At 44.5% G+C, this 18,535-nt stretch overlaps 1 protein-coding gene across 4 annotated transcripts in view; it reads right to left on the bottom strand.

The window, feature by feature from the left end:
• The window catches only part of PALM2AKAP2 (PALM2 and AKAP2 fusion), a 350,798-nt gene extending 333,784 nt beyond the window's left edge, over positions 1-17,014 (bottom strand). For 3 of the 4 annotated variants that reach the window (XM_074994658.1, XM_074994660.1, XM_074994661.1), the window contains exon 1: positions 16,673-17,014. In XM_074994658.1, coding sequence (XP_074850759.1) covers positions 16,673-16,717 — 45 coding nt within the window. In that variant the 5' untranslated portion in view covers positions 16,718-17,014. The remainder of the gene's footprint in view (positions 1-16,672) is intronic. The other variant, XM_074994662.1, reaches the window with a different exon arrangement.
• Positions 17,015-18,535: the final 1,521 nt, after the last annotated feature.

The raw sequence follows: 18,535 nt of genomic DNA, 5'->3' as shown, positions 1-18,535 counted from the left end.
AAAGGGCAGTACTGGGTCCAGCGGGGCTGACAACCCCCATGTGCCCCGGGATAAGGTGTGTGTGTGTGTGTGGAGGGTGGGGAGCAGGGAATGGTTCCGTGCCCTGGAAAGGACAGGGCCTTGGTGCCATCCAGGTTGTGATGCAACACCCCCCCCACCCCCAGAGCTGCACCGAGTGACAGTGTGCCAGCAATACAAAAGTATCCAGGGCTCTGGGTGCCACCACTGCTACCGCAGCAGTGGTGGTGGCTGGAGCTCCAGGCCTGTTGCATCTCTGGGCCCTGGGGTAATTGCACCCTTTTCCCTCCTGCCCCCCGCCCCCATCGCAGTGCCTGCATGGGTCCAGGTAGCTCCAGTCTTTAGTCCTGTGGAGCACGTGCCAACAGGAGAAAGGATTAATAAGGGAACAACTCAGCTGCGAAGGGGAGAGAAGGACAGGCCTACCCTGATGCTCCTGACAGGGGAGCCAAAAAGAGAACAAACCAGCCTGTACACTGAGCCAGGTTAGGGCTGAGGGTCTGACTGACTTTGCAGTGTCTTTTCACCTTCCCCTGGACTGGGAGTTGAGGCAAAAAATGCCGTTGACGTTTGTAGAGCCCTGGCTCAGATCCCAGTGAAGTAGGTGGGGCCCAGGCTCTCCCACTGCTGCCCCCAGCAGGAGGAACACAGTCTGCCTGCCCACCTCACCACACCTCTGTGTACCCACTGGGAGATGGTCAGCATGGGCTAACCAGTCGGCTAACCTAGGACTCTGGTAGAACCTGCAATGGGCTTTGGAACAGACCCTTAGTGAGTCCCTCAGAAATGAGTGAACGGGGCACAGATCAAAGCTATTTTATCAGGCATGACCATCATGCCCAATCTGCTGCTGCCAGTATAATGCTGGGCTCTTCCGAGGAGATCATTCCTTCTTGATTTGCAAGTGGAACCATTTAAGGAAGTTTGCACTGATGAAGCCTTTACAGGTTTGCACCTTAAAGTATCTACTGAGAAACCACAAAGATTCCCCTGGAATTCAAATACTCTTTTAGCTAGGACAGAGTGTGGTTCTTGTTGCTTTTGCACTGTTTCCGGTTCAGTCACAATCCTTCTTTCAAGGAGGAGCTACAAGAAGAGCAACAAGACATAGAAGGTGGATAAGATGGGTGGATAAGTTTTCCTAGGAAAATTCTTAAGTGTTTGAGTCATAGTCTCCACCCCGCCCCGCCCCGCACTTATTTGCATTAAATGAGGCAAAGGAGGAAAAATTCATAGAAAGCAGCACCACAGGTGGGGAAACAACATTTTCAGGGGAGCTGAGCTCCTGTTGGCCCATACAAATACATGAGAACATAAGAGCTACTGGACGATAAAGGCTAGTGAAAAATCCAGCCATTTTATTTAGGTCTATAAGTGGGAGCTGAACTTCAAATGTAGCCTGAGATGTATAACCCATATGAGCATGCCCCTGATTTAAGGATCTGCACGACTAAATTTAGAACATAAGAACAGCCATACTGGGTCAGACCAAAGATCTGTCTAACCCAGTGTCCTGTTTTCCGACAGTGGCCAGTGCCAGATATCCCAGAAGGAGCGAACAGAGCAGGTAATCATTGAGCGATCCATTCCTGTTGCCCATGCTCAGCCTCTAACAAACAGAGGCTAGAGACACCATTCCTACCATCCTGGCTAATAGCCCTTGATGGACCTAACCTCTATTTACCATTACACTTCTCAGAACGGGCTTCAGAGGTTGCCAGTGTCATCATGCCATTGAGCGATCAAGACCACGAGGCAAAGTCTTGGGGTGAGAGCAAAAAACAAGAATGAACGTTTTTAATTTTTGATCCATTAAAACGATACTTAGAATTCACAGAACACTGACCAGAAAGAACAAAACCACTGAGAACTCGTTCAAAAAAGAATCCATCTAGCCCTTACAGAAAACTTGTCCACTCATGTTGTCATCCTCAAGCCCAAAGCATAAGTGAAATCAACATAACCTGGGTCAGACCAATCTGGGTAAGCAAACCTCACAGCCAAAAGCCTCACTTACTGTTTCTCATCACTAGAAAATTACACTGAGTTAGAAATAAAAGAAAGCAGTGCTGTAGCACCTTAAAGACTAACAACATTATTTATTAGGTGGTGAGCTTTCATGGGAAAGACCCACTTCTTCAAGGCTGGAGAATTAACTGAGTTAGAAGACAGTATTCAGCAGTTGGATTAATTAATATGTTAGCCGTGGTTTTCTGGTCAGTGTAGATAAGGGCAAGTTGTCTTTAGTACAGGTTGTACCTCCTGAAACTGGAACTCTCTGGTGCAGCAACGTCCCTCCAGCAGAACCAGAGAGACAGGCAGGAGGGCAAACCTGCAGCCTGTGTCCTCTGGCAACCCTCGGGGGCCTGGAGCCAGTGTCCCAGCTGCCCCATTGGGGGGTAGCTGCACAAGCAAGAGCCCATGCCCCCCCCCAGCAATCTCACAGGGGAGGGGGCAGCCAGGCAGGGCCTGGGCCAGAGCCAGAGTCAGACCCTAGAGCCAGCCTGCCCCTGCAGCCCTGTGCAGGTGGTGCCACATCCCAGGCAACCCCATGAGGCTGTGGCTGGGACCAGTCATTCAGGACTAGAGTTGCATCTCCAGCAGCCCTGCAGGGCCAGTGCTGGAGCCAGAGCCAGATCCGACATTCCCCACCAGCAGCAGCCTAGGCCAGGGCAGCCACTGAGCACCAGTTCAAGACTTGGGGGCCAGTCGCTGGAAACCTCCCTGATCTGACAGTCATGCCAGACTAGGGAGATGCAAACTGTATCATGCCAGCTGGCTAGGGATAAATCCTTCTGGGCCACAGCTGGCTCACAGCATGCTGGCTGCAGTCTATTTGAAATAAGCATAGAATACTAGGACTGGAAGGGACCTTGGGAGGTCATTGAGTCCAGCCCCTTGCCCTCATGGCAGGACCAAGTACTGTCTAGACCATCCCTGATAGACATTTATCTAACCTGTTCTTAAATGTCTCCAGAGATGGAGATTCCACAACCTCCCTAGGCAATTTATTCCAGTGTTTGACCACCCTGACAGTTAGGAACTTTTTCCTAATGTCCAGCCTAAACCTCCCTTGCTGCAGTTTAAATGGGAAAGCCATAGCCAGCATCATGCAACCCCACGAGCAAGCTGAGTTGTGCCCAGGGGCTTATGCTCTTAGGGAGTATGGAAGCAAACCTGGAAACATCTTCATTTTGTATTAGTATGATGCCACGTCCATCCTTGCCTACTTGGCACACAAACTAGTGTAACCCTGACAGGTCCGGGTTGCCAGCACCAGGGATTGACCCTGCAATCATAGGGGCTAAAGCCCTTTGCTCCACTGCATGAGCTACAGGCCAGCTGGTTCTCAGCCAAGGCTGTAGAGCAGAGACTTCACTCACCCTAGTACAAGGTCTCAGTGCCTCTGGGTAGTATGCAGATACAGGCACTGGAGGCGTTTATGCTTTGCGCCCAAAAACAATACAGCAGCTATTGATATAACAGCAGTGTCCTACACGTATAATTAGACAATTGGGCCAGGTGACCTGTCATGTTGCCTGAGGATACCATTGCCATTGAAAATACCAACATTTGGTGCGATTCCATCCATTCTGGGGCAATAGCTTTGCTCTTTAGAAGTGCTTTATGAGCCCTGGGGAAATATCATCTCAAGCAGGGCTCATTTAGCAGAATCCAGAGAAGGGGTGACTGCATCAGAGGCAAAAAGTGACCCCCACTCTCCCTTCCGCTTGGTGGCAGAATTTTAACAAAGAGGTTCTCAAACCTCATCACTGGTGAGTATCCTTCATCTGCTGTATCAACCCACTCTTTAGCTAAGAGGCCAGGACAGCAATCCAACTGAACTATGAATTATTGCAGTGTTTTAACATGGCCAAGGCAGTTATCATTCATGTAGAAGTTATTTTATTGATCTGAATCAAATTAATTTAAGCAAATGGCATATAAAGGACCTTCACTTCCAGTAGGTTTAGTGATTCTTTCTCAATTTTGCTGCAGTTTGGGGCGTTCAGAGGACTACACTCAAACCTGTATACTCCTGGTGTCTCTAATCTGGGAACACCCATAGTACCGACCCTGGCAGGCGGTGTGCTCCTGACCCCTGCCCCTGCAGCAAGAATGGCAGTGCAACCTCTGCCAAAGGCTTTTCCCAGCTGTGGGCTGCTAGGCAAGCTAAAAGCCTTCTCCCTGCTTTTCCCAGGCGGCATGGCTGTCAGCCTGACAGCCCTGCCACTGGAGCAAGGCAGGGAGAACAGAACACAACCCCCGCGTAACTTGAGGGTTTACTATATAGGCATCCCTCTGTGTCCATCCCGTTTAGCCATTACACCCCAGGCAAAGCACAGTAGCTCCAGCTAGCAAAAGCAGAATTCCAATCTTCATCCATCTCTTTTCACAAAACATTTAGAAAAAATTCACCAAAAGTGTTCACCAGTTTTCAACCAACCGACTCTACCTAAAATTATGTAAGAGGGTGACCGTATTAAACTGAGGTCAAGCGTCACAAATCCTTGGTTGTTTTCTATTAGATCTTTCCATTCAAATAATAGGAGTGATGTGATGTTAGGCTTGTGTAGGTCTATGCTCTGTTCTAGTGGTGGGTCAAATTTAGTTAGTTCTGTATGGCTAAATCCTGGGGATTTAGCTCAGTCTGGAAACTGGGCTTGAAAATGCCTGTGAGCAGGTTTGTTTGTATGGCTTCCTAGCCTGCATTAAAAATATTAAACACAATAGTTTCTAGTTTTAGATCCTTTTGCTGCTGCTTATGTAAACATTTTTAAAGCATAATACTGATTCACAGTTACTTCATCATAGTCACGAATGTTTTGGGGCATTTTAGGATACAGATTTGGCCAAAGGTTGCAGGGTTTGTTATTCAATTCAAATATCCCTGGTGCTTTACAGAATCCCAAACCAGGATGATACACTGTCTTGGTCCTATGTGACTGTTTGCTATGGAAATCCTCCTGTGAAGCCAGCCAACACATGCTATAGATTACATTCCACTCCGAAGGACAACCCATCATCCTTAATGCAAGTGCAGACATAACACTTCCTCCCCCACATTCAGTGTCCACAGAGGCTCGCTGGATTAGGCTTAGGGAGGACGTAATTACTTTGTCTCTCAATGAATAAAGTCGAGCTTTTGTGGATAAAACCATCTGAAGAAGTGGGTTTTACCCACAAAAGCTCATGACCCAATACATTTCTTAGCCTCTAAGGTGCAACAGGATTACTTGTTATTTGTGAAGCTACAGACTAACACGGTTACTCCTCAGAGACTCATAACTCATTGAGATATGTTTTACGATGGCAGTATGGTACAGATACTCCAAACCCATTCCTGGAATATTTGTAACAGGATACAAGCCCCATGATATGCCCTTAATACAGCCACGCATTCCTGGTGAGAAAGTAATTCAGAAGATTGTTACATTCCCAATGGCAAGCCAGGTTTACTTCTTTGGACAGCAAAAATCACAAAAAGCCATACACATCTCACAAAAGAGCCACTACTGAGAAAAAGATATAAATACAGAACATCTGCTGTTCCCAAGATTGTTATAGGCAAGAAGTTATGGCATGAGCCCTGAAATTCCAGAGAGCTGAGTAGGATTAAATGAAGCAGGGAATTCATCTTGTAAATATGACAATGCGAAATGAAAAAGGACAGTGGGAAATGGGTTAAAATGGGTACATGACAAACTGAATATCGTTGCTGCTTTTGCAGTGTGTGTGTGTACCTACATATGTATGTACTTTGGGGTCCTGATCTGGGAAAACACTTAAGCATGAGCTTAGTTTTTGATACATGTTTAAGGCCTTTTAAGACATGTGTTTAAGACCTTAAATCACTGGGACAAACATATGCCTAAAATAAAATATAAGCCTTAGTGCTGTCCTGCATAGCTTGCTATTGATCAGGACTAGAACACGTTAATGATAACTGAAGCTGCCAGTTTAGGTCATATGATCTGTGCCCCTAGGATTTGAATTTTTCTGTCCAGCAACATATTCTAATACACCTTGCAAACTTGTTAAAACCATTGAAAAATAGAATGGTCTCAGGTACAAAATGTGCTCACCCAATTTTTAGCAGGGTGTAACAGAGACTGCTTTTTGATGTTTGTTTTTTGGTTGGCCCATCAGGAAAGTTGCTTGCCTTGGATGAACAGAAATGTGCAAAGCTGCAAGATGATACACTCTGTGCAGAACTTCTCAATTTTGTGTATGTATGAAAAAGTCAAGCCTAAAAATCAGATTCAGAATGTTAATTCCAGTCTAGAAAAAAATCAGCGACTCCACTGGTATTCTGCATTTAACTAGAGTGAATCTCATGGAACTAACAGAATCTTCAAAGCAGAATTAACTTTTTAAAAACACACAGTCTGACCTATATTTTTGAAAAGGAAAACCCCTACCATTTTATGTATCTTTTTTAAAGAGCAATGTTAGCTCAACTTCAATTCTATCTTTCAATCTCCAGGTGCCTCAAACCTTCAACAGGCTAGACCAGGGAAGAATACACATTTTCATGGGCAGTTCACATGGGGAAACCCTGGAACATATGAATTCTACCATCACAGTTTGCAGGGTTTATGACTGTCACAAGCATTACTGATAGAACAGAAGTCTCACTGAAGTTACAAGCCCATAGACTTTAAAGGGCAGAGGGATCCCCTCAACAGGCAAGCATACTTGCCTTCAGGTAGGTCAGTTTGTTGGAATTTTTGCTGCTTCAGGAGATTTCAATTACTGTGGCAATTAGGGCTGGGGAGAGTTTGAGTGACTCACCAGGGGAAGGATACACCAAGGTGGTCTAACACTGACAGACCTGAGTTGCTAGTACCAGGCATTGAACCTACAATCATAGAGGCTAAAGCCTTGTGCTCTACCACATAAGCTACAAGCCAGCTGGTTTGCAGCCAAGGCTGTAGAGCAGAGCCTTCACTCACCCTAGTATGAGGTCTCAGTGCTTCTGGGTACTACAGAGGGAAGGTTTTAAAAGCCAGAGGCTAATTGACAAGTGGGAGCTTGTCACTAGCAGAGGGCTGCAAACGGAGAGGTGGATAGGGAGCTTGTGAGAGGGTGTCCTACTGTGGTTAAAAAAGGGGAGCGGCTTCCTAAGACGGAATAGTGCTGAAAGGGATCTAGAGATCATAGAGGACCATAAACTGAGTATGAGTCAACAGCGTGAACAGCAGAATAAACAAACGGGATTCTGGGATGAATTAGCAGGAAGGAGAGTTGTGAGCAAGAGAGGAGAAGTCATTCTTTTGCTCTACTCTGCACTAATTAGGCCTCTATTGAGTACTGTATCCAGTTCTGGGCACCACATTTCAGGAAAGATGTGGCGAAACTGGAGAGGGTCCAGAGAAGAGCAACTAAAGTGATTAAAGGTCTAGAAGATATGACCTATGCGAGAAGGTTAAAATAATTATGTTTGTTTAGTTTTGAAAACAGAAGGCTGAGACAGAACATGATAGCAGATTTCAAGTACCTAAAAGAGATTTACAAGGAGGAGGGAGAAAAATTATTCTCCTTGGCCTCTGGTGACAGGACAAGATGCAACGGGCTTCAACTGCAGCAAGGGAGGTTTAGGTTGAACGCTGGGAAAACTTTCCTGTCGGAGGGGGTTAATTGCTGGTATAAATTGTGTAGGATGGTTGTAAAATCTCCATCATGGAGATATTTAAGAACAGGTTAGATAAACATTGGACAGGGATCATACAGATGGTGCTTGGTCCTGCCATGAGGGCCAGGAACTGGACTTGATCTCTCAAGGTCATTCCAGTTCTAGTATTCTATGATCAACTAACCTGGTCAGATCTGTTCATAAAGGGCCTAGAATTTCATCTAGTTACATTTGCACTGAGCCCAATAACTTGCTTATGACTAAAACCTATCTTCAAGGAAGATATCCAGTCCTGAGCCGAGAATGTCCAAGAGTGGTTCAGATTGCTCTGTATGTCCGTTCTTTTCTCAGTGTGATTAACCTGTCCACCAATCTTCCTGTATCCATATACTTTATTAGCAGTCATTTTATATTCATAGAATCATAGAACAATAGAACTGGAAGAGACCTAAAAAAGCCATCGAGTCCAGCCGCCGCTCTAAGCAGGACCAAACCCGTGAGATCAGCCCCGCCAGGGCTTTGTCGAGGCGAGATTTAAACACCTCCAGGGATGGAGACTCCACTACTTCCCTGGGTAGACCATTCCAATGCTTCACCACCCTCCTAGTGAAAAAGTTTTTCTGAATGTTCAAGCTGGACCTTTCCAACTGCAACTTGAGACCATTGTTCTGTGTTCTGCCATCCGTGACCATTGTGAACAGCCTCTCTCCAGCCTCTTTGCAGCCTCCCTTCAGTAAGTTGAAGGCTGTTATCAAGTCCCCCTCAGTCTTCTCTTCTGCAGACTAAACAGTCCCAATTCCCTCAATCTTTCTTCATAAGTCATAAGCTCCAGCCCCCGAATTATTTTGGTTGCCCCCCACTGGACCCTCTCCAGTGTATCCGCATCCTTCCTATAATCGGGGGCCCAGAACTGGACACAGTACTCCAGATATCGGAGGGGTAGCCGTGTTAGTCTGGATCTGTAACAGCAACGGAGGGTCCTGTGGCACCTTATAGACTAACAGAAAAGTTTTGAGCATGAGCTTTCGTGAGCACAGACTCACTTCATCAGATGAAGTGAGTCTGTGCTCACAAAAGGTCATGCTCAAAACTTTTCTGTTAGTCTATAAGGTGCCACAGGACCCTCCGTTGCTAGTACTCCAGATGTGGCCTCACCAAAGCCAAAGAGAGGAATAATCACTTCTCTGGATCTACTGGCAACGCTCCTCTTGATGCAACCTAATATACCATTAGCTTTGTTGGCTACAACGGCACACTGTTGACTCATGTCCATCTTCTTGTCTACTACAACTCCCAGGTCCTTTTCTGCAAAACTACTACTGAGCCAGTCGGACCCCAGCCTGTAACAATGCTTGGGATTCTTCCAGCCCAAGTGCAGAACTCTGCACTTCTTCTTATTGAACCTCATCAGATTTCTTGCAGCCGAGTCTTCCAATTTGTCTAAGTCAGTCTGGACACTGTCCCTACCCTCCAGCATATCTACCTCTCCCCCTAGCTTAATGTCACTTCACTTCCAGATTATTGATAAAGATACCGAACAGTGTCAGACCTAGTACTGGCCCCAGCAAAACCTCACTACAGACATCCTATTCAATTATATTTCCAGCTGATGCCTACTTTTTGAGATTTGTCTATCTAATCTATTTAATATTGCTTAGTACTAAGTTGTTAATCAGAATCTTGTGTGGGACTAAGTCAACTGTCTTACAAAAATCTTAGTGTAATATACCAATACAGGAAACTTTATCAACCAAACTTATACTTCCATAAAAAAAATATCATGGTTGTTTGACAAGATCCATTTTCTATAAAATCACGTTGACTGGAGCTAATTATATTCTAATCCTTTAACCCTTTTCTGAGACCTGTCCCTATTACAGCCTTCACTGCAATAGAGTGCGTGCGCGTGCGCACGCACACACACACACACACACACACACAGCTTCACTCTGCATCATTCCAGAGACTAGTGTATCTTGTGTCTTGCTCTCCCACATATTAATTCATCTACCTTCCAACTAAGAGCCTGTGAGTCTAATCTGTACAGACTGCAAACTCCAATGTACCTACTCTGGATTCTGCTATTTTCACCTTTCAATATTTCTGCATTACAGAGATTCCTCTTTCCCCTGCCTACTGTATATTGTACGAGCCAGAGTCTCCCGACTATCTTATTCACCCAAGCAGGGGGTTAGTTTCTCTTTGCCTCTGCTGAAGAAAGGAGCAGAAGGGATTTATGGGAAATCGCAATGTGAAAGCTTTCTCACACTTCCTATCATTTAAAATTTTCAGCTTCCATCTCCCCTGATTCCAACAATTTTCCCAAACCAGTCAGGAAGCCTCTTCCACCTAATCCATTTCAGTTTCCTTCTTCAATCCATTCTGGGACTTGCATGCTGCTTAACAACCAGGCATCAAAGACCATCCATTGACCAATCTGAGTAGTTCTCAGCAAAACATTCAACTTATGCCTTTAATTTCACCTGTTTCACTCACAAGACTTCCATAAACCAGATACAGTCCTCAAACGTGGTTGCTGAATTGTACCATCAAGCAGCTACATTTCACACAACTTACAGGCATTTTTAAATTTCATACAACAGATGAACGTCTGCAATCTATAGCAGGGTCAAGATGGAAAAACAATAAGGTTGGTGTGGGGACTTACATAAGAACACAGGAATGACAATAGTGGGTCAGGCCAAAGGTTCATCTAACCCTTTATCCTGTCTTTTGACAGTGACCAATGCCAGATGCTATAGCGGAATTGAACACAGCAAAGTAAGTAAGTAATTCATCTCCTGTCACCCATTCACTGCATCTGGGACTCAGAACCTTGGCTATTTGGCTAACGGCCACTGAAGAATCTATCCCCCATCTTTTTTGAGCCCAGTAATGCTTTTGGCCTTTACAGCATCCCTTGGCAATGAGTTGCACAGGTTGACTGTGCATATTGTCAGAGAAGCACTTCTGTTTCTTTTAAGCTTGCTCCTTATTCATTGGACGGGGTGCCCATAAATAACACTTCCTTATGCACTCTCTCCATACCAGTCATGATTTTATAGATCTTTTTTATATTCCCCCTTTAATTGTCACTTTTCCAAGATTTTTTTATATCTCTCTTCATATGGAAGCTGCTCCCTGCTGCTAATCTTTTCCAATTCTAATACATCGTTTTTGAGATGGGGTCACCAGAACTGCACCCAGTATTCAAAGTGTGAGTGAACCATAGATTTATATAGCAACGTTATGATATTTTTTGCTTTATTATCTCTCACTTGCCTTATGGTTCATAATATTGTCAGCTTTTTTGAGTGGATGTTTTCAGAGAACCATTCACAATGACACCCAGACCTCTTTCTTGAATGGGAACAGCCAATTTAGACCCCATCATTTTGAATGTATTGTTGGAATTGTGGTTTCCAATGTGCATTACGTGGCATTGATCAATACTGATTTTCATTTGCCATTTTGTTGCCATGAAGTTTTGTAAGACCCCTTTGGCACCCTCCACTGTCTGCTTTGGATGTAGTTATCTTGAGTCATTGTCTATTGTCTGCAAGCTTTGCCATCTCGCTGTTTATCACTTTTTCCTGGATCATCTATTAATATGTTGAAAAGTGCCAGTCTCAATGCATAACTTTGGGGGACCCCTTTATTTACCTCTCCATTCTGAGAACTGACCTTTTATTCTGATCCTTTGTTACCTGTCTTTTAGCCAGTTACTGACCCATGTAAGAACCTTCCCTCCTATCCCATCACTGCTTATTTTGCTTAAGAGGTTTTGATGTGCGACCTCAGAGGGCAGGTCTACGTTGGAAAAACTGCTGCTGTAGCTCTTCAATGAAGATGCTGCTATCCCAATGGCAGAACTTCCCCCGTTGACAAAGTTGATTGCGTCCACAAGCTCTGTTAATGGGAACCGCACACCCACTCTGTTGGCACTGTCTACACCCAGAGTTAGGCCAGTATAATTGCATTTCTTGGAAGTGTGGCTATTTTGCTCCTTTGAACAATGTAGTTATACCAATGTAAGTTTATAGTGTAGACCAGGCCAAAGTCTTTCTGAAAGTCCAAGTACACAACATCCCTATGTCTGCTAATTCTGTTGTTTACTATCCTTTGAACCAATTGGCCTGGTAATGAAGTTGGGCTTATTGGTCTGCAATTGTGGCGTTTTTTTGCAAAAAGGCGTGCTGCATTAGCTATCTTCCAGTCATCTGCTACAGAGGCTGATTATATATTATACACCACATTGGGCATTTGTACAGTTTTGTATTTGAGTTCCTTCACAGCGTTTGGGTGAAAACCATCTGGCCTTGGTACATATAGCTGTTTATTTACTGATTTGTTCCAAATCCACATCTATTGGCAACCCAATCTGGGACAGTTCCTCAGATCTGTTGCCTAGAAAGAGTGGCTCAGTGTGGGAATTTCACCTGTAGCCTCTCCAATGAAGACTGGCAGCAAAGAATCCATTTAACTTCTCCCCAACCGTTTTATTGTCTTTGAGCATCCCTTTAGCACCTAGATTCTCCAGTGATTATTTTTGCAGGCTTCCTGATTCTGATGTACTTAAAAATGTTTTGCTCCTAGTTTGTGTGTTTTTGCTAGTTACTCTTCAATTTTTTTCTTTACGTGCCTAATTATAATCTTGCTGTTGATTTGTCAGAGATTATCATCCTTTCTATTTTCTTTATTAGGATTTAACTTCCAGTTTTTAAAGGAAACTTTTTTTTGCCTCTAACCACCTCTTTTACTCTGTAAGTTAACCCTGATGGATTTTTTTGGCCTTCTTACTATTTTTTTTTTATTTTGGTTTGGGGTGTACATTTAATTTGAGCGTTCTCTTTGTGATCTGAATTGCAACCATTTTCTTTTGTAATTTATGCATAGAATGTACATATACATTTATACATTACATTATGATGAAAACCATGTAATAGATCGTGGAACAATACAGTAGATTTCCGGAGGTATGTGATTAATTTATCCACCGTTTGATAAGTTGCTAGCCTCACCTGTTCTTTACCCACTAAATCAACTCCTCTGGGAAGACTAACATTCCAAACTTCTGAGCAGCATAGGCAGGCATCATTTAAAATGCCACAAAAATGTTTCCTTCTTTCATCCAAATTTTACCACTCCCTCTCCACACAAAATGCACTAATCCAAGACCAAGAATTGGCATTATTCAATAAAGTTTGAAATCTGCCAAACTACACTAGATAAACTTTCTGTTCTAGCTCATACAAGTACAACTCCATCCTTCCAACCTCTTGCTTGACAAAATTCCTCCATACCACACGTGCTGCTTGCATTTGTGTCAGCAGACAGTATAAGCTAAGCAATTGATTTTGGTCAGTTCTTTGAATAGTCACTTAACATCAGACTCCATACACATATGTATGTGTAAAAATACAGGAGGGTATAGGATGGGATAAAGGTTTTTATCATTATCCGTTTGAGGAAACCATGTTACTCGTGAATTGCAAAAATAATACAGAAGTTATCCCAAATACGTGCTACGAAAAGTTTCCCATCATGCCTTGCCATCCTGGGTTTTCACTGTGTCATGAGCAGTATTTTACAGAGAAAAAAAACTTTAGAAATGTTGTAGACGATTTTTTAAAAAAAAAAAAAATCACCTCATCACTGTGTGGCCCCTATCACCATACTTTGAGTGCCTCACTGTCAGTAATTCAGTTGTGCCCATAGCATCCTGTGAGGTAGGCCACTCTTATAGTCCCCATTTTACAGAGCTCAGGGCCTTGCCCATGGTCACACCACTGGGCGGCAAAGTTGGGAATCGAACCTAATCTCCCAAGACCTTAACAAATGGACGCTCTTCCCTCTCCCAGCATACCCCCAACTCTGCTCATAATGAAGGATCAGAGCCACAGATATATTTGACTAACTCTGAGATATCACAGGTTTAAAACTACAACAAGACGATTGACAGATCAGGACCTGCTGGGAAAATTCACAATTCCACATTTGAAATTTGTGTTCCTTCGATATCCTGCACTAGTCACTTAAAAGTCACTATTTCTGTGAACATCCCTAACAATAAATTTGTTCCCAGCATTGTCCATAGAAGCAATTACAAAAAGAGTTTGATCATAGCCCAAGTAAATTTGCTGAGAAACTGGAAGGACTGTGCAAGTAGTTTTTCCCTCAGCTTTTGTACCACCCTAGTAATAATATATAGTAGGAGGCCTTTGACTGCCTGAGAGAGACACTAGAACTTTGTTAAAATATATTTTCTCCTGGTGGATCAGTGAACTTAATTGAAATCCTACATCCCTTTTTCCTGAGACACTATTTAAGTTTGGCTGATTCCCATGGGGGCACTGAGAGCTTCTGCAGGGCTCTGAGTGAGGTATGTGGGGAGCCCAGCTCTGTGCCCCGAAAAGGGCAAGGCCTTGGATAGAAGGGGCAGGGTTGGGGCCACCCAGCCCTTAGCGCCACCCTGTGGTGTGGCAACATGTCTAGCGGTGATTTAAAGGGCCCGGGTAGGTGTGCGGATGGGGAGGGGAGTCACAAAGCAAAGGGGGCAGTTGCCTAAAGACCTGGCAGCTCAAAGGGGCCTGGAGCTCTGGCTGCTGTCACTGCTACTTCGGCTGCATCAGTCGCCAGAGGTCGGGGCACCTTTGAAGGGCTGTAGTAGCGTCGCACCATGTGGCTGTGAGGACAGGGGGAGCCCAGTGCCGCAAACTGAGTGGTGCAAAGAGCAAACTGCCCTAGGTCCTGCCCCTTCATCCCTTGGCACCCCCACCTTCCAGGCCCCACTTCCGTCATGTCTTGCGGCCCACGGCGGCCGTTTGCCCCACTGAGCCTGGGGCTCTGGCTGCTACTGCTGCCACAGTAGCATCAGCAGTGGCCAGGACCCCCAGGCCCCTTTGAACGGCTGGGCCCTGGAGCAATTGCTCCCTTAAAACCCCTGTTGGCAGTCCCAGATCCCTCTAATCATATTGATAGGCCCAGCAAATCAGGAACATAGGAGAAGTACCTGTGAGTCACACCACCTGACCCATCCTGAGGGACCAAACTCACATTCAAAACTCTCTGCCAGACATTCTGATAACATATGTAACCATTCAGCAGGAGCAACAATGTTCTGCAAAACCTTATATGGACAACTTGTTGATAGGCTGAACTTTGGAGACAACTGCTGGCTTTTGTGTGCTGAATGAACACCAACCAAGATGAAATTTGAATACATTTGTGATTCAAGTTGAACCATTTTAAATCTGCTCTGGGTCACCGCCAGGGCCTTCAGCAAAAAGCATGCCATTATGCAACATACACAGAATAGATGAGTCCAGATTCATCACTGCCTGCACTTTAAATCCCACTTCATAGTGATGCAAATGATGATACAAGCTGCCGGACAATGGAAAGAATCTGGCTCAAACTGTTGGGCACATCCTTTTGTATGTACTGTACAGGTCACCCGACAGTGGGAGCATGGGCATTTGTTAGCCAGGACAGAATGAAGCACCGAGGATAGAATCCCCCAACCCTTTTCTGTTTGAAGACAGAGAATTTTTTTAAAGATTCTCATAGACCATTGTAATATATTTTGGACCAATGCAGTGTTAATTCTGCAAGTTTGGGAGCACCAAGCCTCCAAGAAAACGTTGCAAGTGGGGAATCCGAGTACTAGACTTTTAATGGCCTAAAGGAGCAGTAGTAGTACTTTGATTAGAGGAATTGTTAAGACCCATACCCGTAGAATACTTATGCACACACACATTACATTAAAACAACTGGTCTTAGATAATTTTCGAGGAACAAGCATTTAGTTTATACTATTTCTGGGTATTTTATACATGTATGCGCCTCTTAGTAGATTAACAGACCTAAGAAAAACAACTTGGTATAGCAGCGGCAGTCATTCCTCTGTCTACAAAGGAAATATATAATCCAGCTGTGGCAGCTCTAGTGAAACACAACATCTGTTGATCATTGGCAACACGCTGGCAGGGGCTCTGGCAATCCAAGCAGGCTCAGTTGGTTTCTGCCTTTTCATTTCAGACCTTAAACGTCCAGCCGCCTGCAAATATCGCATCATCTGACTCCATAGGCTTGCTGAATTAGCATATCAGCCATGCCAAAAGCCATCCAAACCCCCCCTCCTCACTGACCGTTATACTGAACAAGGACAAGGTTATGCGAGCTTAGTGAGTAGACAGAGGTCATGGAAATGTGGTGCTTTTAATAACAACCTGACATTTTCCGCTGTAAGCACAATTATATTTTTGAAAAACTGGGGCCAAATCCTCAGTTGCCCCTACTGGCCATAGTGCCACTGAAATCAAAGGTCACTATGCCCATTTGCATCAGTTCAGACTTTGTGTGGCTAATGTTAATATCAAGGAGGAAAATAAAAATTTAGACTCAAATGGGTCACAATTCTGCAGCAGCTTTGCTCTAGCAGCCCCTGGGGCGGAGGGGTAAGTCACCGGAGAATTTCTCTGAAGACATCTGGCATTGAGATGTGGAGTGGAACTTATAGCTTAGTATTAGTAGAGAAGCTCATTAGCATGACAAGCAATCACCTGCCTTCTTTACTGGATTGTCTTTGCATTTTTATGAATTATATTCTTCTCAAAAAGGCACCATGGGCTTGGTCCCCCTGGTTTAACTTCATCTGCTTAGCGAAAGCTTCAAGAGTAAAACAATATCCTTTTAAGCAAAGTACTGATGCTCTCCCTTCAACCTGCCCCCTCCTTATTTACTTCTCTAGTTCTTCTCTTTCATGTATTCATGAGTTTGGCACATGTCACATTCAGACAGCATCTTAACTCGCCTTGGTACCCGTCAAATCATACGAAAACACCCTTTAACCAGTTGAGTGCCAAGGAGGAAAAGGGAGGACTCTAGTCTGAAAACTTCTCCACAACCAGGCTGTCTAAATGCTGCCCAGCTACCCTGCAGGAATGCTTGGCTACTTCAGCAACTCACAGCTCTCCATTCACAGACAAAAGAGCAAGTAAAATGAAACTGACTTACTGCTATGGCTTGCAGCCTTTCCTTGTGCAATTCTGCCTCCGCCATCCTGGAGAAAAGGACGCAGGGGGGGGGGAAAAAAAAAAAGAAAAAACAAAAAAAACACTGCAGCCACCCAGAGAAGCTGAGTTACACCAGGGAGTATTTGCAAAGCCAGCTGTACTCCTTTGCAGAAGTCAAGCACTTTTGGAGGCGCTGCAGACTGGCTTACGAGAGGATCATTTTAGAAACTGGACCAGTGCCTGCCTGCCTCCCAGCTGTACTGCTAACTGCATTTCATTGCTGCTTCTGTGTGCTGCTGCTGTCACACAAGCCATGTATGTGCTCCAAAAGCAGCTGAGTACAGGGATAGCTCGCGTGGCTATAATTTTTTGCCTTGACGTCTCAGCTCATTTGCTCCTCCTATGGAGTGTTGGGTCATGACAGGAGCTCAACATCAATAGCATGCGTAGTAATCAGAACCTGCACGAATGCATCAGAGACAGCTGTCCCACCGCATGCCATTAAAATGGGGACTCCAGAGCGAGGGAAGAAGAGAAAAAAAATCACCAACCAATAACTCTTGAAGGCACAGCAAAGCTAAGGTTTAAACTGGTCTGGTGAGAGGAAAAAAAGAGATGGGTTTGGTGACTGGAGAGAAACAATACATGGCTGGACGTTCAGGGTGTGTCTACACAAAGTTATTTCAGAACAACAGCTGCTATTCCAAAACAACTTTGTGAGTGTCTACACAATGCAACCACTATTTTGAAATAATTTTGAAATAGCAGTCGGCTTATTTTGCATTTGGTAAACCACATTCTAGGAGAAATAGCGCCTCTTCTGAAATAGGTATTAGGAAATAGGGGCTGTGTAGATAAGGAATAGGGGTTATTTCAAAAGAAGCCAGAGTGCATCCAAGGGCTGTATTATGAAGTGCGTCTGGATGCTTTATTTTGAAATAGCTGAGTGCTAATTTCATATGCATTGGACGTGTGGGGGTGCTATTTGGAAATTAGTTATTCTGGAAAATCTTTTCAAAATAACGCTGCTTTGTAGACCTAGCCTCAGACTTTGTGACTGCAGTTATAACATGGCATGTTTAAAAGACATGCTAAAGAGGTGACTTTTTGGGCATGCACCTCAGGGACTAGGGAATATGATGAAGCCCACATATGGCACATATAGACCACACACAAAAACACTATGTTAAAGAAAGTCAAGGTTGCAAAGTCGAGCACAAAAAATTGTGTGTGGGGTGGGGCAAGGGGAGTAGGTGAGAATGTAATTAATGACTGTCATAATGATCAAGGAGCCTGAATTAAGGTTGTGCGGGCAGGGTAAATTCTTACAATTCCTAATTTGTGCATGTTTGGCTTTGCGACCATTCAACCCAGATTTATTGTGTGTGTGTAATTTCCTAGATTTAGTCAAAAATCAAATGAAAAAAATGGAAATTGCTTTGTGTGACATCAGTTCTGCGTCTGTCCTCAGCAGGCCATAGACCGCTGCCACTTGAGCTAATGCAGTAACTGATAGCATTAGTACATCGGGATCCCGTATGGGGACCCCCATTAGAGAGGGATGAGAAACATATTTGCCCTGAAGTTTCGTAGCTATTAGCTGACAGCAGAGGAATGTGGAGAGACAGGAATCCTTGGATTCCATTGCAGGTTCTGCTGGGGATGTGCTCTAGGGTCACAGCTTTTTCTGCCCAGATCCCTAAACCTGAACCTCTTCTGCTCCTCATCCCAGTCCCAGGGTCTGATCCAGGCATCTTAACCCAGTTTCCTTGCACATCCAATCCCAGATCCCCACTCCCAGCCTCCTCACCTGATCTGCCTCCCACACGCAAACACTTACTCTTTGCTTACTAGCTCCCAGTTT

The sequence above is a fragment of the Carettochelys insculpta genome, chromosome 5, assembly GCF_033958435.1.
Source record: "Carettochelys insculpta isolate YL-2023 chromosome 5, ASM3395843v1, whole genome shotgun sequence".
In the NCBI taxonomy this organism is placed as follows: domain Eukaryota; kingdom Metazoa; phylum Chordata; order Testudines; family Carettochelyidae; genus Carettochelys; species Carettochelys insculpta.
Note: the sequence above shows the minus strand (reverse complement) of the source record. Positions and strands in the feature narration are given on the sequence as shown.